At 39.5% G+C, this 25,344-nt stretch overlaps 2 protein-coding genes and 1 pseudogene across 3 annotated transcripts in view; 1 reads left to right on the plus strand and 2 right to left on the minus strand.

Moving 5' to 3' along the window:
* Positions 1–25,344, plus strand: part of MRPL48 (mitochondrial ribosomal protein L48) — a 358,297-nt gene that overhangs the window by 178,348 nt on the left and 154,605 nt on the right. The window lies entirely within an intron of this gene.
* Positions 1–25,344, minus strand: part of RAB6A (RAB6A, member RAS oncogene family) — an 80,825-nt gene that overhangs the window by 7,684 nt on the left and 47,797 nt on the right. The window contains exons 4-6 of one of the 2 annotated variants that reach the window (XM_066368468.1): positions 23,166–23,271; positions 21,028–21,139; positions 7,103–7,196 (exon numbers count right to left, since the gene is read on the minus strand). In XM_066368468.1, coding sequence (XP_066224565.1) covers positions 7,103–7,196; positions 21,028–21,139; positions 23,166–23,271 — 312 coding nt within the window. Of the gene's footprint in view, positions 1–7,102; positions 7,197–21,027; positions 21,140–23,003; positions 23,110–23,165; positions 23,272–25,344 lie in introns of both variants that reach the window. The other variant, XM_066368461.1, reaches the window with a different exon arrangement.
* Positions 7,696–8,738, minus strand: LOC136388881 (mitotic spindle assembly checkpoint protein MAD2A pseudogene; annotated as a pseudogene).

A 25,344-nucleotide genomic window follows, 5' to 3' on the forward strand; every position in this document is an offset into this window, starting at 1 on the left:
AGCCTGGCCAGGCGGTGGCGCAGTGGATAGAGCGTCGGACTGGGATACAGAGGACCCAGGTTCAAGACCCCGAGGTCGCCAGCTTGAGTGCGGGTTCACCTGGTTTGAGCAAAAGCTCACCAGCTTGGACCCAAGGTCGCTGGCTCAAGCAAGGGGTTACTCAGTCTGCTGAAGGCCCGCGGTCAAGGCACATATGAGAAAGCAATCAATGAACAACTAAGGTCTCGCAATGAAAAACTGATGATTGATGCTTCTCATTTCTATCTGTTCCTGTCTGTCCCTATCGCTCTCTCTGACTCTCTCTCTGTCCCTGTAAATAAATAAATAAATAAAAAATTAAAAAATTTGGAACTTTATTTGTGTGTGGAGGAGGCAAAGGAAAGGTTTATTTTCTATGAAAACTGAATAAAAAGCTTTATACATTTTGAGGCTATAAAAATTAAAATAGGTTCTAATTAGTGAAAAGTACATTAACTAATGAGGTCGTTAAAGGAGGGTATTGTTCACACGTCTACTTATTCCCTAATATAACACATTTTTTTTTGGGGGGGGGTGGTTGATTCTTATATGTGCCCTGACTGGGGAATGAACCGGCACGGCAACCTTGGTGTATCTGGATGATAACTCTAACCAACTGAGCTACCTGGCCAGGGCTGTAACAGAATATTTAATGTGTTTATAGAAAGAGCACAAAATTTGAGCCAAGTCACTCTAGTATTAAATACCCCCATTGTTACAACTTTGTTACCTCAAGGATATTAATTTCTCTAATCCTTAGATTTCTTCTAATAAAAAGGGGGGCTTAACTGTGAGGTTCAAAGGACACAATGATGTTGCTTCTCTTTAGAATATTCTCCTCCCTGTCCCTAGCCCAATCTGTCTAGCACACCATCATCTTTCAGGGTCCATTCCCTGATAACTCCTTAGAAAACTTCTTTAACTCATTCCCAGATTCCTCCAATTCCATTATCCTCCTATCTAATAAAATATTTCTATATACTCTAATTGCACCCTGTATTTCTTCTTTCAGAGCTTTAACTACATCAACTGTATTGGCCTATTGACCTTCCTGTCTTTCCTTCTAGATTTTAAATCTCTGAAGGACAAAGCTCATATTTCATCTTTGTTATCCTAGTATCTGACATGCAGTAGGTATTTTTTTAAATTCTAGTTGAAAGAATGACTAATGGGCGTGAAAACATATTAGAAAGCATAGAATGTACGACATATTAGTGGCTTTAGCTGATGGCTTTTTTGGGTTCACTTGCATCTGAATCATCATTTAATTCCTTAGGCATGACTATCCATAATACTATTTAGCAGATGTTCACAGATATGAGAAAGACTGTTCTTTTATCAAGACTTACGCCCACCGAATCCTCAAAAAATAGGCAATAAAAGAAACCAGTTACCCACTTCCTTGAAAGAAAGGAAATATAAAAGGGATTTTAAATTTATATGCAGAGTGATTTATTATAAAATCTGATAAAACTTCAACTTGATTTTTAAAAATGCCACTGAATATCTCCAAACATAAAAAAAGAACTCAACTAAAATATGCAAATATAATGGGAATAATGACATATTGCCATCCACCAAATAAGTAGCAGAGCTGAGATTTCAAGGTTCACATTCTTTCTCCTACCTTATGCTACATAGTACAAATGGAAGATCTTTCTGTATAGAAAACACTGTAAAATGGACTATGTGAAGAAACAGCTGAAAATCCTGGGTAAAAAGAATTTGCTTTGTGAAAGACTACTACACACAAAACACAGACATAAAAATTTAATCCATTTTCTATGACCTAAAAATTTTGTCTGTTGTTTTAACCGATGTATTTTTAAAATTTGGTGCTCTTTCAAAATATTCCAATTAGATGAAAAGACTCAGTGTTGACCCTGGCCGGTTAGCTCAGTCAGTTAAGAGTGCCACTGGGAAAAGAGAAGGTTGCGAGTTTGATCCTCGATAAGGATACACAGGGAATCAACCAATGAATGTACAACTGAGTGGAACAACAAATAAAAGCTTCCCTTACACCTCCACTCTCTCTCCCTTCCTCTGTCTTTACAAAGAAAAAAATTAAGCCCTGGCTGGATAACTCAGTTGGTTGGAGCGTCGGCTAGGAGAGTGGAGGTTGCTGCTTCGGATTTCTAATCAGGGAACTTACAGAAGCAGCTCGATGTTCCTGTCTCCCTACCTCTCAAAAAAAAAAAAAAAAGGTTCAATGTCACTAACTTGGACTCAATTCAGGATATCCCAAAATGAGACAAAAAATTATTTACAAAAAGCTAAGTTCTAACCTTACAGAAATATATATGACAGGAAAGAAAAAACTCTAGGTGTTTAAGCTGTTTTAAAAAATCATTAAAGAAAAATCAATTTCTTAAATGCCAGTAATATACTGAGAGGCTTCTGCTATATAAGAATCATAAGTGACCAAGTATGGGGTCAGTAGAATTAGTAATATTTTTTTAAAAAATCATCATGCATGTATTTACTGAGTATCCACTTTCTATAGGCATTCTGGGGCATCCTTGATAAAACATTTTCTTTTCTGGAAAAAGGTTAATTCCAGTTGTATGGTATTTTATTTTTTTATTTTATTTTTTTAGTCAGAGAGAGGGATATATGATAGGGACAGACAGGAACGGAGAGAGATGAGAAGCATCAATTATCAGTTTTTCATTGTGGCACTTTAGTTGTTCATTGATTGCTTTCTCATATGTGCCTTGACCATGGGGCTACAGCAGACCGAGTAACCCCTTGCTCAAGCCAGCGACCTTGGGTGCAAGCTGGTGAGCTTTGCTCAAACCAGATGAGCCCGTGCTCAAGCTGGCGACCTCGGGGTCTCAAACCTGGGTCCTCCGCATCCCAGTCCGACACTCTATCCACTGCACCACCGCCTGGTCAGGCAGCTGTATGGTATTTTACCTGTAATTTCTAGAGAGGAAACAGGCATATTTAAATTGTAGTGACAGCTATGGGAATTAGCTCTAGAGATGATGATGAGCTGAATATAAGTTCTACACAGAAATTTCCAAATTGAATATTTTGTACTATCATTTTAGGTATCTAATTTAAAGGAGTTGCACTTTATCCACTGCGCCAACACAGGTCATTATTATTTTTAACAAAGTATTTTATAAGCAAGAAGAAACTCCAATCTTCAAAGAGCAAGCTAAACAAATCAGTTCCGTAACTTACAGAAAAATTTCCATTATGAAAATAAATATTGTAAGGGTAGGGAATGTTTTAAAAACCACTGTTGGCCTTGGCCGGTTGGCTCAGTGGTAGAGCGTTGGCCTGGCGTGCAGGAGTCCTGGGTTCGATTCCCAGCCAGGACACATAGGAAAAGCGCCCATATGCTTCTCCACCCTTCCCCCTCTCCTTCCTCTCTGTCTCTCTCTTCCGCTCCCACAGCCAAGGCTCCACTGGAGCAAAGTTGGCCTGGGCGCTGAGGTTGGCTCCATGGCCTCTGCCTCAAGCGCTAGAATGGCTCTGGTTGTGACAGAGTGACGCCCCAGATGGGCAGAGCATTGCCCCCTGGTGGGCATGCCGGTGGATCCCAGTTGGGTGCATGCAGGAGTCTGTCTGACTGCCTCCCCGTTTCCAACTTCGAAAAAATACAAAAAAACAAAACAAAAAAACCCAAAAAAAACACTGTAGGCCCTGGCCAGTTGGCTCAGTGGTAGAGCGTTGGCCTGGCTTGCAGGAGTCCCGGGTTTGATTACCGGCCAGGGCACACAGGAGAAGCATCCATCTGCTTCTCCACCCCTCCCCCTCTCCTTCCTCTCTGTCTCTCTCTTCCCCTCCCGCAGCCAAGGCTCCACTGGAGCAAAGTTGGCCCGGGCGCTGAGGATGGCTCTGTGGCCTCTGCCTCAGGTGCTAGAACGGCTCTGGTTGCAACAGAGCAACGCCCCCTGGTGGGCAGAGCATCGACCCCTGGTGGGCATGCCGGGTGGATTCTGGTTGGGTGCATGCGGGGAATCTGTCTGACTGCCTCCCCGTTTCCAGCTTCAGAAAAACAAACAAACAAACAAACAAACCAAAAAAGTCACTGTAATTCTCAAATGATGAGTGCTCAGTATGTTAACATTGAATTTTTGCTAGATCTCTGTTTTAGTTTGGGTAGTCTATCATTTCCCTTCCTCCCTTCCCTCCTTCTTTCCCTTCTTTCCCCTCCCTCTTTCTTTCTTGAGAAATAGAGACAGGGAGAGAGACAAGAAGTTTGGGAGAGGGAGGGAGAGAGGGAGAGGGAAAGGGAGGGAGAGGAAGAGGGAGAGGGAGAGAAGGGAGAGGGACATAAGCCCCATAATGCAATGGCTTAAGATGTTTTGCTCACTATTATGTCTCTGCACCTATAACAACTAGGCATGCAGGAGGAGATTCATAAATATCTGGTGAGTGAATTAATGACCAAACATGAGCATGGTTGATATTTGTCTTTCCACTAGTTCATTATTCATCATATATTTGTAGTCCTGCCCATTCAGTAATATTCTCTCCACTAGTTCATTATTCATCATATATTTGTAGTCCTGCCCATTCAGTAATATTCTCTCCTACCATGTTAGGGATATGAAGTACAAAAAATTAGGGGTAAAATTAAATCTAAGAGAGGCAAAATAGTATAGGGTTAAGAACACAGATTTTGTAACTAAACAGACCTGGGTTCAAATTCTAGCTTGAGCTATAGTCTTAAATTATTTAGCTTCCAAACTTTATTTTTTATTTTTACAGAGACAGAGAGAGAGTCAGAGAGAGGGATAGATAGGGACAGACAGGAACAGAGAGAGATGAGAAACATCAATCATTAGTTTTTTATTACGACACCTTAGTTGTTCATTGATTGCTATGTGCCTTGACCGTGGGAATACAGCAGACCAAATGACCCCTTGCTCTAGCCAGCAACACTGGATCCAAGCTGTTGAGCTTTGCTCAAACCAGATGAGCCTGCGCTCAGGCTGGTGACCTCGGGGTCTCGAACCTGGGTCCTTGGCATCCCAGTCCAATGCTCTATCCACTGTGCCACTGCCTCGTCAGGCCAAACTTTAGTTTCTTATCAGTGAAATGGATATATGATACCTATGTACTTCATAAAGATACTGTGGGAATTAAGTAATATAAAAACTTGGTACATTAAGTGGCTCTAACACATAGTGCCGAGGTAATTCTTGGAAAGTTATATAACTTCTTTGCCTCAGATTTTCTCTCTAAAATCAGAGCAACAATAACAGCTGACTTAGAGGACTCTCACATGGGTTCATTCTTGTATTCAACAAATACCTCAACACTTACATACTGTATACATAGTGCTTGCTTGGTAGGAAAGCAATAAGAAAATATAATTATAGATATATATTTTTAATTGATTTTTTTTAGAGGAAGAGGAGAGAAAAACAGAGAGATTTGTTTTTCCAGTTACTTATACATTTATTTGTTGATTCTTCTATTTGCCCTGATGGAGACTGAACTTGCAACCTTGGTGTATCAAGACAATATTACCCACTGAGTACCCAGCCAGAGCCCGATCTGATTCTTAAGCTCCTTTATAAAAACTAATGCAAAAAAGTGCCACTGACCTGTGGTGGCACAGTGGATAAAGCATCAACCTGAAACACTTCCCATATGTGCCTTGACTGGGCAAGACCAGGGTTTGAAACTGGTGACCTCAGCAGCAATAGGAGAGAGAAAGAGAGAGGAAGGGAGGGAGGAGGGGAGGGGGGGAGAGGGAAAGAGAGGGAAAGAGAGAGAGAGAGAGAGAGAGAGAGAGATATGGGGGAAGGGTAGAGAAGCAGATGGTCACTTCTCCTATGTGCCCCGACTGAGAATTGAACCCAGGACATCCACATGCCAGGCTAACATTCTACCACTGAGCAAACCGGCCAGGGCCAAAAATTAGTATTCTAAGCAAAGAGAATAACAGCATAAACAAGGATAAGGAGCCATGAAACAGTATGCTATGGAGAGGTAATTAGTGACAATTCAGTATTTCTTACACATGTTTTAAGGCAAGGAGAGATGGGAAATAAAGTGTCAAAAGTGAAAACAATATGAAGAAGTTTTCATCAAGCTTCATTCATTCATTGAGAGGAGGCAGAGCTACAGATTCCCACATGCACCCTGACCAGGATCCAACTGGCAAGCCCACTAGGAGGCAATGCTCTTCCCATCTGGGGCATTGCTCTGTTGCTCAGCAACCAAGCTCTTCTTAGTGCCTGAGGTGAAGGCCATGAAGCCATTCTCAGTACCCTGGGCCAACTTGCTCCAATTGAGTGATAGCTGCAGAAGGGGAAGAGAGAAAGAGAGAGAGAGAGAGAGAGAGAGAGAAGCAAGAGAGAGAAAGGTGGAGAAGAAGATGGGCGTTTCTGTGTGCCCTGACCAGAAACTGAACCCAGGACATCCACACGCTGGGCCAATGTGGTACCACTAAGCCAACTAACCAGGGCCTACTTACTTATTTTAAAGGATTTTATTTTAACCCTCTATTGATCATCTAGAATAAAAAAATAACTTATTGGTCTGTAAATACTATAAATCTGGGACTGCTACTCTATAATATATAGCCCTGAAGAATTAAGCAGTTTTTGGATACTTTATCTTTTAGAAAAATTTGAGAATGTGAGGTTTCCATCTATTTTTCTGCTGCCCCAACATTCCTTTTATCATCACTGTTAACACACCAGCAGTTTGTTAAGGATAAAGTAACAGAATGCACTTTCAGAATAACAAGCAAAATACCATCATTCCCTACAACATTTGCTTTCTTTTATCATAATCTTACTATCAAACTCTAAAATAAGAAATATTACCTTGAAACAACGCAGTATGGAAGTTATTAAAGTATGGTGAGTTTACAACCTTGCAATCATCATGAAGTACTTTTCCTGTGCACAATCTGAAGTTTTGGCAAGTCTTTTCTTTTTTTCCAAAAACTGCCACGTGTATATATTTCTTACTGTTTAATAAACTAGTTCATGAAGCCTGATGTTGCTAACTGGCAGAAAATCTTACACTAGAAGACAGAATACTCACTCAATTATTTCATGATAGGTGTTTTCAGTTTGGTGATGTCAACCTATACTCAAAGAATACTTACCTGCTTTACATTGTATCCTGCTTTTGCACTAGTTTCAATAAACATAACATTCAGCTCTTTGGCTTTCCTCTCTCCCTCCTCAATTGACACTTGCCTGTAGAAAAATAAAAAAAAACCAAATTCTTCTTTTCGAAAGATGATTTATAAAGATTATAAACAAAGTTCTGAAAATAACTTTTCTTGATATGGGTGCTGGTTACACACACAAGACTAGTTTGCAATACACTTAAAATTCATGCACTGTATGTATATGTTACACCTAACAATTTTTTAAAGGTTATTTTTAAAAACAAATTTAAACTTTATCATTGTCATCTAAAGCTTGATTTTATAAAATACAAAAAAACTTTAAGAGTTCTGTATCACCTTGATTTAAACAGCAGAAACAGCAATAGCTTTGTAAGTGTAAATTGTTTACATTAAAATCAAACAGTGGAGATTTTTCAATATGAAACTATATAAATGAAATAACTAGCAAAAAGACGTTATAGTAATATTGTTATTATGGATTATCAATTACTTTAGAACCTAAACAAAGATTCTGAATATTCAGACTTCTATTGCTGTCTTTCAGATTTGCCTATATTCTGGGTCAAGCCACTTGGCCAAAAGCTCAGATTTAGGAAGGCATTCAGCTTTAAAGCAAAAGTTTTTCTATCTACAGTTACCACCTTCAAAGGAACAGATATTACAGGGCTGATGCAATCTGCTGGCTTCCTTTTGAACAGTGTGCAAAAAATTATGTCAACCGGATAGAAAGCCAGACAAGTACCAAAAATGGAACAATTATGTACAGTTCAGTAAAGTATAATGTTAAGTTTTCCCCATTTAAAAATGCATCAATGAAACAGAACATGTACTGTTGGCTTGGTTTCTGAAAACACATTTGAGAATTACATTATTGTTCCTGTCTCATCTTCAGTCACGGACAGGGATTTTGTAGGACACCATGTTATTAACTCTGGATTGTAGTGAAGGAACGCAGACGGATTTGCTCAGAATTGGTAATGAACTGTATGTATCCTGACTCTTCCCATTTTTCAGGTACAACAAAATCTTTGTACACATCAGCAGATCAAATGAACATGAAACTTCCAACAGTGGCAGAAATGTCACTGTAGCTATGATCTGTCTGATCACTGAGCAGATTTCATCTTGGATAGCTTTCTTCGACTTTTCTCTGGGTGTGCTGTCATCTCTGGCAGTCTTGTCACATTCAATATGACACTGCCATTTTACAAGGACCTCACCACTTTCAATATTCAAGATGACTACCACCAGTTTTTGAACTTGTACAATCAATCTTTTAGTTGTTCCATCACATTATTTAGGTAAGTTATGAGCTCAGGATCTGTAGTTACAAGCAAGGGTGAATCCATCTCTGCTCTTGAGTAAAGATTTCAGATGGATAAATACTACAGTGATATAAAATGCTGTTGATACCAAACAAGAACTTAGCCAAGATCTTGGCGCTCCCCTGCAAGGTGATGCCCTGTTCCCAGGACAGCTGCCACACCATGGCCAGGCCCACAGCCCAAAGTGCCCCTGCCACCTGCCCCTCTCCCCCAGACATGAAGACTGCACACAGTGACCACAGGGCTCACAGAAGCTCCCTGCCACTTGTTTCAAAGGCCTAAAGGACATTTTTAATGATCTGCTTTTACTTGGCTGATCTCACCTTGTAACATTGTTATTTTTTAAAACTTAATAGCCTATAATTTTCTCTTAATATTAGATCATAAGTATTTAATCTTGTGATTAAAAACTGTTAAAATAATTTATTTCACATTTTATTTATTCATTTTAGAGAGAAGAGAGAGAGAGAGAAAGGGAGAGGAAGAGGAAGCATCAACTCCCATACATGTCTTGACTAGACAAGCCCAGGGCTTCGAACTGGCGACCTCAGTGTTCCAGGTTGACGCTTTATCCACTGTGCCACCACAGGTCAGGCATAAAATAATTCTTTACATCCCTGGCCAGATGGCTCAGTTGCTTAGACTAGAGCATCATCCTGAAGGGCAGAGGTTGCTAGTTCGATCCCTGGTCACAGCATATACAGGAAGAGATCGTAATTCCTGTCTCTGACTCCGGCATTTCCCTCTCCCTTCCTCTCTAAAAAAAAGTAAGATAAACATTAAAAAAAGAATAATCCTTTATAGCTAGACAAACTGTCAATTTGCTACTATAATTTATGAGACAATTTCCAAACTGTCAGAAATGGAAGGTTGTTTCCAAATTCTACACTAATGTGAAAAATGTTGCTATAAACATCTTTCTGATTAATATTTTGTGCAGTGTGGATCATTTCCTTAGGTTGGGTTTTGTGAATTTCTGTAAGTAAAAAAGTGAGTCAAAAACCATGTATGTTGAAGTCTCTTGAAACATAATATTTACTTTACTATTTTAGAGGGCATTTTGTGATATATTATATATAATTAGCACTGTGTTTCAAAGTGTGAGCCCTTCAAGTGCAAGATTATCTCAGCCTGACCAGGCGGTGGCGCAGTGGATAGAGCATTGGACTGGGATGCGGAAGACCCAGGTTCAAGACCCGGAGGTCGCCCAGCTTGAGCGTGAGCTCATCTGGTTTGAGCAAAGCTCACCAGCTTGGACCCAAGGTCGCTGGCTCAAGCAAGGAGTTACTCGGTCTGCTGAAGGCCCATGGTCAAGGCACATATGAGAAAGCAATCAATGAACAACTAAGGTGTCGCAATGCGCAACAAAAAACTAATGATTGATGCTTCTCATCTCTCCATTCCTGTCTGTCTGTCCCTGTCTATCCCTCACTCTGACTCTCTAAAAAAAAAAAAAAGAAAAAAAAAAGATTATCTCATTTATCTTGGTGTTCCAAATGCCTAGCTGGCAACACAGGTATTTATAAACTTATGTATGTGTGTGTATAGATTTTAAATAACACATGGCTTTTCTTAACAATTTGAAGTTGACGATCTATAAACCTTTAGCCCTAAGTACTTAGCAGTGTGACTTTCCTAAAAATAATTATCAGATACCCTTAAACTTACTCTTAGACCTCTTTCTCTTTCCTACCTACAATTACCCTCCTGGTGATCCCACACAGTCTCATGGTTTTACGTACCATTTATATGCTGATGACTCCTCAACTTATAAATCATCTTGGATTGCTGCTCTGAACTCCAGGCTCACAGCCAGTTGCCTACCTGATACCTAGTAAGATATTAGGATATCTAATAACCATTCTAAATTTAAAATAACCAAAACTGAAGTTATGATATTCCATTCCAAACCATCTCTTTATGCAGTCTCTCTTATCTCGATTAATAAGTTACTCAGGCCAAGAATCTAGGTATGATCCTTTACTTCTCTCAGATCCCATATTCCATCCACCATCATGTATTCCATCTAGTGTCTCAATATATCCTGATGGTTCTATCTTCAAAATATATCTGAATTTGACCACACAAGCTTTGCCCACATGACCTGGCTTTCATTATTATTATTTTTTTAAACCTCATTGCCTACTATTCTTTCTATCATTCTCTTTACCAACTGTACCAGCTATATAAGCTTCCTCACTGTTCCTTAAGTAAGCTAAGTGTATTCCCAATTTAGGGATTTTGCATTTTCTGAGCCATCTGCCTAGGAGCTTTTCCTCCTCCTCAAAATATCTGCATAGTTAACTCCCTTTTTTCCTTAGTACTTTTAAAAAAATTTTTATTTATTCATTTTTTAGAGAGGAGAGAGACGGGGAGAGAGAGAGACAGAGAGGGAGAGAGAGAGAAGGGGGGAGGAGCTGGAAGCATCAACTCCCATATGTGCCTTGACCAGGCAAGCTCAGGGTTTTGAACCGGCGACCTCAGCATTTCCAGGTCAATGCTTTATCCACGGCGCCACCACAGGTCAGGCCACCTTAGCACCTTTAATCCAAAGTCACCAGCCTCACCTGTGGTGGCGTAGTGGCTAGAGCATAACCTGGAAAGCTGAGGTCACCAGTTGGAAACCCTAGGTGTACCCAGTCAAGGCACATATGAGAAGCAACTACTATGAGCTGTTGCTTCCTGCTCTTCCACTCTTCCCTTTTTCTCTTTAAAATCAACACATCTTTATCTCTTTTCTTTTTCCTTTTTTAAGGCAAGAGGAGGAGAAATAGTGAGGCAGGCTTCCACATGCGCCCTGACCAGGATCTACCTGGCAACCCCATCATAGGATGATGCTCAAATACTGAGCTATTTTTAGTGCCTGAGGCTGTTGTGCTTGATAGAGCTATCCTCAGCACCTGGGGCCACGCTCCAACCCATGGAGCCACTGGCTGCAGGAGGGGAAGAGTGAGAGAGGGGAAGAGGTGAGGGGGAAGAAGCAGGCAGTCACTTCTCCTGTGTGCCCTGACCAGGAATCAAACCCATATGTACATCTGCTGGGCCAATGCTCTATCCACTGAGCCACTAGCCAGGGCCACCTAAAATCTTTTAAAAGAAAGAACTCACACCTGACCAGGCGATGGTGCAGTACATAGAGCGCTGGACTGGGACGTGGAATATTCAGGTTCAAAACCCCAAGGTCACCAGCTTGAGCGTAGGCTCATCTGGTTTGAGCATGGGCTCACCAGCTTGAGCCCAAGGTCGCTGGCTTGAACAAGGGGTCACTTGATCTGCTCTAGCCCGCCCGCCCCGTCAAGGCACATATCGGAAATCAATGAACTAAGGTGTTTTAATGAAGAATTGATGCTTCCCATCTCTCTCCCTTCCCATCTGTCCTATCTGTCCTTCTCTTTGTCTCTGTCACAACAACAACAAAAGTCACTGATCATTCTCTCAGTGAGGTCTTCTGCTATGCCAGCTAATATTTCAAACTCACCCTTGACATTTCACATTCCCTTTCCCTGATTTTTTACCCATGGCAGGTGTCAATATCAAATAGGCTACACATTTTTTTGAACTAATTTATTGTCTGGTTCACTCTCTGAAATAAAAACACCTTGAAGACTTGACTTTTTTGTTCACAACTCTATCCTAGAGCAACATCCTCTGAAATGTGATACTCAATAAATACTTCTTGAATTAGTCTGTAAACCCTACATATGAAGGATTCCAGACAGAAATCCTTTCTAGTTTCAGAACCCTAAGTCCCCAATAAAATGGTTGATGGTTAGCTAAAACAATGGCTCCAAATGTGGTTTGATTTTATCACAATCACCTAAGGAAGATTCTCTAAAACAGATTCAAGGGCCCTACTCTAGACTAATTGAATCATAGTATATAGAAGTAGGGTTAAAATCCCAAATTTACAAAGTTGACAATGAACCTTTATAGCCATAATCTTAAAAGAGGGTCTAATAAGCCATTTTTATCAGGTCTGAAATATCTGAGAATCATCGGGCTATAAGGGACAGAGCGTACTGAGCACAAAGGTACTTAAATTGAGGCACTGAAACAGACATATTCTAGTCTTTCAAGTTTTTAGTTCCAAAAAAGAAATTCTCAAAGAAAATGATAAAGACATCTTTCAATCATTTTTAACATTTTTTTCTGATTACAAAACTAATCCATTTTTGAAAGACCTATTATCATTACAATGAATTCTTCCATAATCCCACTCTATTACTGAAGATGACTATATTGAAGTTCCATGTATGCTTATGCAGATTTGTTCTAAGTTAAAGAATGTATCTCTCTCTCTACCACCTTTTTATTTGAACAGAAAGGATATCATGATATGTGTATTGATGCCAAGTCTTTTTTTAAGCTTCATGTGTTAGCAATAAATTCCTCTCATTCTTTTTAGTGGCTACAAGTATTTGTCTATAAAATGCTACTGCTACTGATGGACATTTAAATTGATTTTAACATTTTAGTATTACAAGTAATGTTGTAACAAACTTTCTTTTATGTTCATCCTTCTACATTCTGTGGGTACATCTGTAGAATAAATTACTAGAGGTGGATCTAAGTCAATGAGTATTTTAATATTCTGATACTGTTAAATTGTTTCCCCCAAAATTGTAATAGTTACATATTTTAATGTGTTCTTGTTTATTCAGACTTGACAGCTTCAGGGTTTTTTAAAATTTGTTTATTCATTTTAGAGAAGAGAGGGGGAGGGGAAGAAGGAAGAGGAGGAGAAGGAGAGAGAAAGAAAGAACGGGACAGGAGCAGGAAGCATCAACTCTCATATGAGCCTGGACCAAACAAGCCCAGAGCTTCGAACTGGCGACCTCAGCATTCCAGGTTGACACTTTATCCACTGTGCTACCACAGGTCAGGCTGGCTTCAGAGTTTTATGTTATGGTTATAAAAAGTTATCTATCAACAAAAGACTTTCTTTTACTGCTTTAAAAAAAGAATTTAGGCCATGGGCATGGCTCTGTGGTAGAGCATTGGCCCTCGTGTGTGGATGTCCTGGGTTCAATTCCCAGTCAGGGCACACAGAAGAAATGACCATCTGCTTCTTTACCCCTCCCCCTCTAGCTTCTCTCTCTCTGTCTTCCGCAGCGGTGGCTTCATTGAAGCAAGCTGGCCCTAGGTGTCGAGAATGGCTTCTGTGGCCTCTGCCTCAGACACTAAGAATAACTCGGTTGCTGAGCAACGGAACACCCCAGATGGGCAGAGCATGGAGCATTGCCTGGTAAGGGGCTTGCCAGGTGTATCACAGTCAGGGCACTAGTGAGAGTCTGTCTTTGTCTCCCATCCTCTCACTTAATTTTTTTTTTCTTAAAAAGGCATTTAAATCGGCCCTGGCTGGTTGGCTCACTGGTAGAGCGTTGGCCTGGCGTGCAGAAGTTCTGGGTTCGATTCCTGACCAGGGCACACAGGAGAAGCGCCCATCTGCTTCTCCACCCCTCCCCATCTCCTTCCTCTCTGTCTCTCTCTTCCCCTCCTGCAGCCGAGGCTCCATTGGAGCAAAAGATGGCCCGGGCGCTGGGGATGGCTCCTTGGCCTCTGACCCAGGCGCTAGAGTGGCTCTGGTCGCAACAGAGCGACGCCCCGGAGGGGCAGAGCATCGCCCCCTGGTGGGCAGAGCTCGCCCCTGGTGGGCGTGCCGGGTGGATCCCGGTCGGGCGCATGCAGGAGTCTGACTGTCTCTCCCCGTTTCCAGCTTCAGAAAAATACAAAAAAAAAAAAAAAAAAAAGGCATTTAAATCTTTCACTTAAAAATTATTTTAATGAAATCAATAAGGCTCTAATTCTTTTAAATGTGAATAGTGGAATGAAGAGAGTCTGGCAAAATTACTGAGAAAGATGGTAATCCAAAGAAATGGTTACATATTAACTTAAAAAATTATTGTAAATAAAATTAAACAAGTTTATAGTATTTGTTTACTCCAGGGGTCCCCAAACTTTTTACACAGGGGGCCAGTTCACTGTCCCTCAGACCATTGGAGGGCCGGACTATAAAAAAAACTATGAACAAATCCCTATGCACACTGCACATATCTTATTTTAAAGTAAAAAAACAAAACGGGAACAAATACAATATTTAAAATAAAGAACAAGTAAATTTAAATGAACAAGCTAACCAGTATTTCAATTGGAACTATAGGCCTGCTTTTGGCTGAGATGGTCAATGTGCTCCTCTCACTGACCACCAATGAAAGAGGTGTCCCTTCCGGAAGTGAAGTGGGGGCTGGATAAATGGCCTCAGGGGGCCGCATGCAGCCCATGGGCCGTAGTTTGGGGACCCCTGGTTTACTCGTAGTTTGGGGATCCAGTAAAGAACAGATGCACATAAGTACTTCTTTAGAATAACCCTGGCTATAAAGGGTAACAGTTCAGATATATAGTTTTTCTGCTTAAAAATGAAAATATTTATAGACTCTCTACTAGAAAAATATATACTTACATGATCTTCAAATTCTCATACTGGAGATAAATAATAGTGAAAATTTACATGATGGCAATTAATGTCCATAAAATGATTTTCATAAAGAAAAGATGAAATCACACTTCAAATTTACTTTTAAATTAATAAAGACTTTGTCACTAAACTACCAATTCCAAATGAAGTACCAGGGGTAGAAATGAGCTAACATTTCCACAAGCTTTTGAACATAATGGATTTCTTTGCAACATTTTAATTAACAGTACAAGTTTATTATCCGAATTTCAGTATACAACTCATGAACAAATAATAAATAGCAAAAGCTTCTACTATTAAGTAAAATGGTGAAGACTATTTAAAACAGAAAGAATATCAAGTAAATCACTTAGGAATGCTAAAGGCAGATACTGAAGCCATAGGCTCTACAGTGAATGTTAATATATTTTGCACCCTGTGACTTGAATATGGCTTTCCTCATTTGACTAAGGCAGTGGTTCTCAAAGTGTGCACCAGGGCACGCTGGTGCGCCTTAGAACAGTGGTCCCCAACCCCCAGGCCGTGGACTGGTACTGGTCCGTGGGCCATTTGGTACCGGTCTGCAGAGAAAGAATAAATAACTTACATTATTTCTGTTTTATTTATATTTAAGTCTGAACGATGTTTTATTTTTTAAAAATGACCAGATTCCCTCTGTTACATCCGTCTAAGACTCACTCTTGCCGCTTGTTTTGGTCACATGATACATTTATTCATCCCACCCTAAAGGCCGGTCTGTGAAAATATTTTCTGACATTAAACCTGTCTGTGGCCCAAAAAAGGTTGGGGACCACTGCCCTAGAAGATTTCCAGGTGCGCCCTATGGTATTCCAGAGAAATATGTGCCTGTTGGGGACCAAAAAACCAACAGGGTTTTTGGAGTTTAGATTTTGGGGGGACAGAGGTGGGGGGAATTGGCTGTAAGCTGACAGTCTGCCCAAACCCCTACCTAACTTGCCTGATTAGGTTGCAAAAGGCTGTTAAGCTGTGGTGATGGATTGTTTACACTACCCCCCATGTTCCCCAGAAAGACTGGAGGCAAGTTTCTTCTATCCTTTGTTTGGTGTAAGGTTAAGATGATATGTATGGTGGGGGTTTTCAGCACTCAACACAATTAACAGTAAAAAGAGAGGAATTCTTCAGTGAATGGACAAGAAGATGAGAGTTTGCCTTTCAAATATATGCCCAAACATTAAAGAAATTGCTAGGACACATCAGGCTGTTTCTCATAAACACAGAATGCAAAAACTTAACATGTTTGTGCTGGGACCCGCCGAATTTACTAAATCTTACTAAGAATGTAACTCTCTCTATATATAAAAAGATAACTTTTTTGTCGTTTTATTTTTTAACAACTCTTTTTTATGAATTCTAAAAAGCATAACTCAAAAAATGTAACATAATGAGGCGAGTATAATTCTGATTCCAAAACCAGGCAAAGACAACACAAAGAAAGAAAATTATAGGTCAATATCCCTGATGAATTTAGATGCTAAAATCCTGAACAAAATATTAGCAAACCAGATCCAGCAATATATGAAAAAAAATCATATACCATGATCAAGTGGAATTTATTCTTGGGAGGCAAGGCTGGTACAATATTCACAAATCAATCAATGTGATTCATCACATAAACAAAAGGAAAGAGAAAAACCACATGATAATTTCAATAGATGCAGAAAAAGCATTTGATAAAATCCAGCACCCGTTCATGATCAAAACTCTCAGCAAAGTGGGAATATAGGGAACATACCTCAACATGATAAAGGCCATCTATGACAAACCCACAGTTAACATCATACTCAATGGGCAAAAATTAAAAGCAATCCCCTTAAGATCAGGAACAAGGCAGGGGTGCCTCCCTTTCACCACTCTTATTCAACATAGTTCTGGAAGTCCTAGCCACAGCAATCAGACAAGAAAAAGAAATAAAAGGCATGCAAATTGGAAAAGAAGAAGTAAAACTCATTATTTGCAGATGATATGATATTGTATATAGAAAACCCTAAAGTCTCAGTCAAAAAACCACTAGACTTGATAAATGAATTCAGCAAGGTGGCAGGATATAAAATTAATACTCAGAAATCAGAGGCATTTTTATACACTAACAATGAACTGTCAGAAAGAGAAATTAAGGAAGCAATCCCCTTTACCATTGCAACGAAAAAAAATAAAGTACCTAGGAATAAATTTAACCAGGGAAATTAAAGACTTGTACTTGGAAAAAAAAAAAAGACTTGTACTTGGAAAATTTATAAAACATTGATAAAAGAAATCAGGGAAGATACAAACAAGTGGAAGCATATACCGTGCTCATGGTTAGGAAGAATAAACATCATTAAAATGTCTATATTTACCCAAAGCAATTTATAAATTCAATGCAATACCGATTAAAATACCTATGACATACTTCAAAGATATAGAACACATATTCCAAAAATTTATATGGAACCAAAAGAGAACACGAATAGCCTCAGCAATCTTGAAAAGGAAGAATAAAGTGGGAGTTATCACACTTCCGGATATCAAGTTATACTACAGGGCCATTGTACTCAAAACAGTCTGGTAATGGCATAAGAACAGGCACATAGATCAATGGAACAGAACAGAGAACCCAGAAATAAACCCACAGTTCTATGGACAACAGATATTTGACAAAGGAGGTAAGGAAATACAATGGAGTAAAGACAGCCTCTTCAACAAATGATGCTGGGAAAATTGGACAGCTACCTGCAAAAAAATGAAACTAGACAACCAACTTACCCCATTCACAAAAATAAACTCAAAATGGATAAAAGATTTAAATGTAAGCCGTAAAACCATAAGCATCTTAGAAGAAAACATAGGCAGTAAGCTCTCCGACATCTCTCGCAGCAATACGTTTGCCGACTTATCTCCACAGGCAAGTGAAATAAAAGACAGGATAAACAAATGGGACTATATCAAACTAAAAAGCTTCTGCACAGCTAAAGACAATAAGAATAGAATAAAAAGACAAACTACACAATGGGAGAATATATTTGACAATACGTCTGATAAGGGGTTAATAACCAAAATTTATAAAGAACTTGTAAAACTCATATCAGGAAGACAAACAATCCAATCAAAAAATGGGCAAAAGAAATGAATAGACACTTCTCCAAAGAGGACATACAGATGGCCAATAGGCATATGAAAAAATGCTCAACATCACCAATCATTAGAGAAATGCAAATTAAAACCACAATTAGATATCACCTCACACCAGTCAGAATGGCGCTCATCAACAAAACAACACAGAATAAGTGCTGGCAAGGATGTGGAGAAAAGGGAACCCTCCTGCACTGCTGGTGGGAATGCAGACTGGTGCAGCCACTGTGGAAAACAGTATGGAGCTTCCTCAAGAAATTAAAAATCGAACTGCCTTTTGGACCCAGCTATCCCACTTTCAGGAATATACCCCAAGAACACCATAGCACTGTTTGAAAAGAAGAAATGCACCCCCATGTTTATGGCAGCACTGTTCACAATAGCGAAGATCTGGAAACAGCCCAAGTGTCCATCAGTGGACGAGTGGATTAAAAAGCTTTGGTACATATATACTATGGAATACTACTCAGCCATAAGAAATGATGACATCGGATCATTTACAACAACATGGATGGACCTTGATAACATTATACTGAGCGAAATAAGTAAATCAGAAAAAACTAAGAACTATATGATTCCATACATAGGTGGGACATAAAAATGAGACTCAGAGACATGGACAAGAGTGTGGGGATTACGGGGTCAGGGGGAGGAGAGGGAGGGCGTTGGGGGAGGGAAGGGGCACAAAGAAAACCAGTTAGAAGGTAATGGAAGACAACTGGACTTTGGGTGATGGGAATGCAGCATAATCAAATGTCAAAATAACCTAGAGATGTTTTCTCTGAACATATGTAACCTGATTTATCAATGTCACCCCATTAAAATTAATTTAAAAAAAAAGTAAAAAAAAAGGTAATATAAAACTGTTTTTTAATGTCAGAATAAATTTAATTTTGTTGTATTTATTTTGTTTAATTACCATAAAAGCACGTTTGGACTTTATATATTTTTCTTTAATATTTGACTTAATTATTATAACATATTTCTCAGAAATTTGAATATAGTGCGCCTACAATTATTTGTAACATTTTAAATGTGCCCCGACTTCAAAAAGTTTGAGAACCACTGGACTAAGGTATCACAAACAAGCTATTCAGTTAAACTAGTCTGGCTCAACAATTTTTTTTTTCCCCTGAAGCTAGAAACGGGGAGAGACAGTCAGACAGACTCCCGCATGCGCCCAACCGAGATCCACCCAGCACGCCCACCAGGGGGCGAGGCTCTGCCCCTCCGGGGTGTTGCTCTGCCGCGACCAGAGCCACTTTAGCGCCTGGGGCAGAGGCCAAGGAGCCATCCCCAGCACCCGGGCCATCTTTGCTCCAATGGAGCCGGCTGCGGGAGGGGAAGAGAGAGACAGAGAGAGGGAGAGGGGGAGGGGTGGAGAAGCAGATGGGCGCTTCTCCTGTGTGCCCTGGCCGGGAATCGAACCCAGGACTTCTTCACGCCAGGCCGACGCTCTACCACTGAGCCAACTGGCCAGGGCTCAACAATTTTAAAAAGAGAAAAAAAGGGAAAAAACGACACCACTGAATAATAATATTTTTAAGAAGACAACCAAAAGAGTATGTATTTAATCATTATGAATAACTTTTAAAGACAGGATTTGTTTTTTGGGTTTTTTTGGCAGAGACAGAGAGAGTCAGAGAGAGGAACAGAAAGACAAGAAGGGAGAGAGATGAGAAGCAGCAATTCTCTGTTGCAGTTCCTTAGTTGTTTATTGATTGATTTCTCTTATGTGCTTTGACCAGGGGGCTAGAGCAGACCGAGTAACCCCTTGCTTGAGCCAGTGACCTTGGGCTCAAGCTGGTGAGCCTTGCTCAAACCCAATGAGCCTGCGCTCAAGCTGGTGACCTCGGGGTTTCGAACCTGGGTCCTCCGCATCCCAGTCCAACGCTCTATCCACTGTGCCACTGCCTGGTCAGGTAACAGGACTTGTTTTTTAAAAAACAGTTTGTTCTTTAAGAGAACACTGCTCATTTTATGAGGCATAAAAAGTGCAAAAACTTACCTGCACATGTAAACAATCTTGCACAACAGTTATTTATACATGGGCTTACACAAACCAAAAGAACTCATTTTCCTTTAAGTACTAAGTATTTTATATTTCAAGTTCCCACACGAAAGAAAAGGGTATAAGCTTAAGGATTTAACATGTTTATTTTCAAAACAGTCCTTTAGTAACATTAAGGGGACCAACTTTTTTACAAAGAAAAGGAGGACAAAAATAAATTGAAGCCTGACCAGGCGGTGGCGCAGTGGATAGAGCATCGGACTGGGCTGCGGAAGACCCAGGTTCGAGACCCCGAGGTCGCCAGCTTGAGCACGGGCTCACCTGATTTGAGCAAAGCTCACCAGCTTGAACCCAAGGTCACTGGCTAGAGCAAGGGGTTACTCAGTCTGCTGAAGGCCCGCAGTCAAGGCACATATGAGAAAGCAATCAATGAACAACTAAGGTGTCACAATGAAAAACAAACAAACTGATGATTGATGCTTCTCATCTCTCTCCGCTCTCGTCTGTCTGTCCCTATCTATCCCTCTCTCTGACTCTGTCTCTGTAAAAAAAAAAAAAAAGAAAAAAAGAAAAAAACAATATTGTAAATAAAAGGAATTTTATTCATTGCAACAATAATACACTATAATATGATAAATGCATAAAAACATTTGTAATATTTTATATTATAATTATGCTTACATGCCTATTAATTTTTAATAATTATAAGAAAAAAGTACTCTTTTAGATACAAATACATCACATCACACGCAATGAATCGACTCTGCATCGATCAAATACGGACATTTACAGATTAGTCTTCCAATATCAAAAAGGAGGACATGTAGGAGGACACTATTTGAGGGAGGACAGAACTTACAAAGGAGAACGATATGTCACCTTAGTAACATTAAAAACAATAGGCTACTTAACAAAGCAATAAAATATTTCAAATACATACAAAATCACTCCATACCTCTTATCAGCAAGATCTGTTTTATTTCCTACTAGCATGATGATAACATCACTTCCTCTTTCTGTTCTGACATCATCAATCCATTTTGTAGTTTGTTGGAATGAGTTAACATCTGGTATAGAAGGGTGGATAGAGAGATCAGTGTTACTGCAAATGCCTCCCCACATTAAAGGACTAAAAAAAGAAGAAGAAAAAGAAAAAGAAAAAAGAAAAAGGAGAGAAAAAGACAGAAAAAAAACAACCCTGGATGTTGGAAGGGCGCTGGCACATTAGGACCCACTTTTAATGTGCCTGTAACATAACTCCATTTTATCTGAGTATAACTGTCAGTTATACTAAACAAATCATACAAGGTTCCTTTTTACAGAGGTTTAAAAGTTTTGGACACAACCAAATAAGTACAATGTACTATGTGCAATTGAAAAATTTTTTCTATAACGTAAAGGCAACTATGGCAGATAATATGGTGTTACATTACCACAATGTTTTTTTGATCACTTACACATACCAAACATGACAAAGAAAGCATCTCCAAAAGTATGTCAGCCAGTAAGACCCAACACATCCAGAAAATTTGGACAGCCTTTAAATAGCTTTCAACACCACTCTGTTTGCATTGCTTATTCAGTTTGTGATCACTTTAACTTGACATTCAGTAGTTTAATGCACCAGAATCACTTGTTAAAGAAGAAAACTCCATCTTTTTCTAGCATTAGATTCTAAATAGAATACATCAATATTTTTATAGCAGCTAAAGAAAACAGTTTACTCATATTTTAATCATATGTGCACAATTTTTAAAGAAAAATAACCTAGGTTTCACTTGATTTGGTTAAAGTAAGCACAAACATTTTAAAGCTGCAAGACTTGTCAATGCACAATACACATATATTTTTAAAAACAAGTAGCAACCCAAAGTAAAGCTTCAAGAAAAGATGGCACATAGCACGTAACCAAAAAAAAAAAAAAAAAAAAATAGGTCTCTGAATATAAACTTCTAACTTATAATTCTGCTAATACAATTACAGTTAAGTAGATATGACTTCTGGTTGAGCAGATACACAAAAATGTATAGTATAATTATTACACGCTCAAATCAAAAGTTTGTTAGTATGTTTTTGAAAAATTCTAAGATGGGTACTATCCTGGTTTTTCCATAAATTATGAACCACTAGATAGACTGATGCTCACTATTGTTTAATATATATCATAAACCAATTTACAAAGACAATTTTAATCAGAGAGCATTTCCCTTGTCAGTCACCAATACGGCACAGAAAATTTAAAGTCACTAAAAATGCCAAAGGCATTATTCAGTCTATAGGAAAAAGAAAAAGGAAGACCATTACTTTCATCTCCATTTAAAATTTTTCTTGGAGAGAAATGAAAGTACAATTTGTTAGCAACAAAGCAAGTCAGTCGCAGAATCCAGATATAATTCAAAAGGAAATGATTAATAGAAGACTACATATTATAATATGTCTTCTCTGTCTTCCTCTATAGAGAATGGCTTGGGTGGTGGTGGAGGGGGAAGCAGAGAAAAGCTGGCTAGCAAAGTTTTTAATAGCCTCAACAGAAGCCTTGTAGGATTTGGAAAACTCGGCAAAAGGCTTAAATGCAGATTTTATTTTAGAGAAATCTGAGATCAAGTTAAATTAAAAAGGAGATGTTCTTCCTACCATAATTATGGCGTGGCTTAAGGATAACAGGATACTAAGAAAACCTTGGAGAGGTTTCACAATTGGACTCAAAGGGAAATTTCCAGGGCAAAAAAACCTGGCACCTGGCACAGTAGAAATAAAGCGTATTGGTACAAACACCAAAGCAAGTATTTCTGACCTTGCCAGTCTGTGGTATGGTTTGCTATGATAAAACTCATATTTACATGCAGTATGGAAAACAAGCATAAAACAAGAACATGCATGCAGCTAAGCTAAAGGTTGAAAGATTAGAAATACATAATTCCCCCCACTCACTTGTGATATCATAAACAACAACTGCCACAGTGGAGTCACGAATGTAGCTAGGAATCAAGCTCCTGAACCGCTCTTGACCTGCTGTGTCCCATAATTGCAATCGTACCTAACAACAAAATCAGTCAAACAAGCAAGAAGGTCAACCCATTGCAAAATACCTACTTGTGATATCGTAAACTACTACGGCTGCAGCAGAATCACGGATGTAACTGGGAATGAGGCTACGGAAACGTTCCTGACCCGCAGTATCCCACAGCTGCAGCCTGATCTGTGGGATGGGAAAAAATAAATAAAAAAACCCAAAAACTAAAAACAAAACTCATAATAAACTCTCTTTTTTTGAGAGAGAGAGAGAGAGACAGGGACAGACACAGATAGACATGAAGAGAGAGAAATGAGAAGCATCAACTTGTAGCTGCAGCACCTTAGTTGTTCATTGATTGCTTTCTCATATGTGCCCTGACTGGGGGCTCCAGCCGAGCCAATGACCCCTTGCTCAAGACAGCAATCTTAAGCTCAAGCCAGTGACCTTTGGCTTCAAGCCAGCAACCATGGGGTCATGTCTATGATCCCACGCTCAAGCTGGCGACCCCCTGCTCAAGCCTGATGAGCCAACGCTCAAGCCAGAGACCTCGGAGGTTTCGAACCTGGGTCCTGAGCATCCCAGGCTGATGCTCCATCCACTGCACCACTGCCTGGTCAGACAGAAATAATGTTTTTTAAAGGGGGAAGGTGGGCGGTAAAAAGAAGACTTATGCAAAAGGTTGCAGGAGTGTGAAGAATGAAAACATAAAACTTTCCTTTTTCAAAAGGGAATAATATAAAATTTGCTTGCTCTGAAGGTACATACTTAAAAAATGGCAATGGGAAAGATTTCACAGAATCAGAAATACAGCTCCCTTTTTCCTCCCTCTATAATCTCTCTTTGAATGCTATGCCTTCTGGATAGCGAAAAGTAGACTTTGCTGATGTTCAAATAGTAAGCATAAAAGGGAAAAAGAAAGGTAAAAGTCAAAAAGCAGCCCAGGCTATCAGAGTAAAGGAATTAATACTTCTTTTAAAGTCTCTCTGAGGCTACGATGTGTCTCTTTTCTAATGGGTACAACAATTTGAAATTGGATCTCTGACGACTGTGCTTATGTTTCTCCCACACATTTCTTCCCATAATATTTTATATAATTTAACAAAAAGAATATCTTTTCTCAATCCTACATAAAAATTTTACTTTCTTACTTTTCTACATTTGAGAAACGCCTGAAAACAAGCATTAAGTTCTTTTACCATTATAAAACTGTTTCTAAGCTTTCAAATTTTAAGAAATGGCATACTATGTATTAAAATACAAAAGGGAACATCCAAAAGAAAACACACACTTATAAGAAATAGCATTAGATATAAAATGTTTTGGGGTATAGGCCCCAAAATATTGCATTTTATCACTGGTTAGGTGATAAAAATCTTTTCAAGGGATAGTGGACTACAATACAAAATTTACATAGTACATAACAGAAACATTCATAAAGAAGGAAGACAAAAATCTAACAAATATATATTCTTTCCATTCACACTGTGGTATATATCCTATTCTTACAAATAAAAGCTTGAAGTTTGCAAATTGTGTCAAATTCAAATGAAATCTTTCTGACTGCCTCAAGAGTGGCATTCAAAAGGTCTTTAGCGACCCTGGCCAGTTGGCTCAGTGGTAGAGCGTCGGCCTGGCGTGCGGAAGTCCCGGGTTCGATTCCCGGCCAGGGCACACAGGAGAGGCGCCCACCTGCTTCTCCACCCCTCCCCCCCTCCTTCCTCTCTCTCTCTTCCCCTCCCACAGCCGAGGCTCCATTGGAGCAAAAGATGGCCCCGGCGCTGGGGATGGCTCCTTGGCCTCTGCCCCAGGCGCTAGAGTGGCTCTGGTCCCGACAGAGCGAGGCCCCGAATGGGCAGAGCATCGCCCCCTGGTGGGCATGCCGGGTAGATCCCGGTCGGGCACATGCAGGAGTCTGTCTGACTGCCTCCCCGTTTCCAGCTTCAGAAAAATACAAAAAAAAAAAAAAAAAGGTCTTTAGCAGCTTTAATTATCTCAATGCTATATTTGTTATCATTTTTCCAAATCAAGATGACAAACTTTGTTTAATAAGCCTACAGCCTTCAAGATTTTATAAATAACTTGACCTTTCTCTTCCTTTTGGATTTCACTCGGGGTGAAATTAAAAAGTCAGAGTGCTAAGTACTATTCACGCTGTAATAAGTTTTTCTTAAAACCTGTAAGTCAACTTTGGCAAGTTCGCTAAGTACTTCTTATGGTGACAATCATTGATTATAGCTTTTATTAAACTTTCCTATC

Source organism: Saccopteryx leptura, chromosome 1 (assembly GCF_036850995.1).
Source record: "Saccopteryx leptura isolate mSacLep1 chromosome 1, mSacLep1_pri_phased_curated, whole genome shotgun sequence".
NCBI lineage: Eukaryota > Metazoa > Chordata > Mammalia > Chiroptera > Emballonuridae > Saccopteryx > Saccopteryx leptura.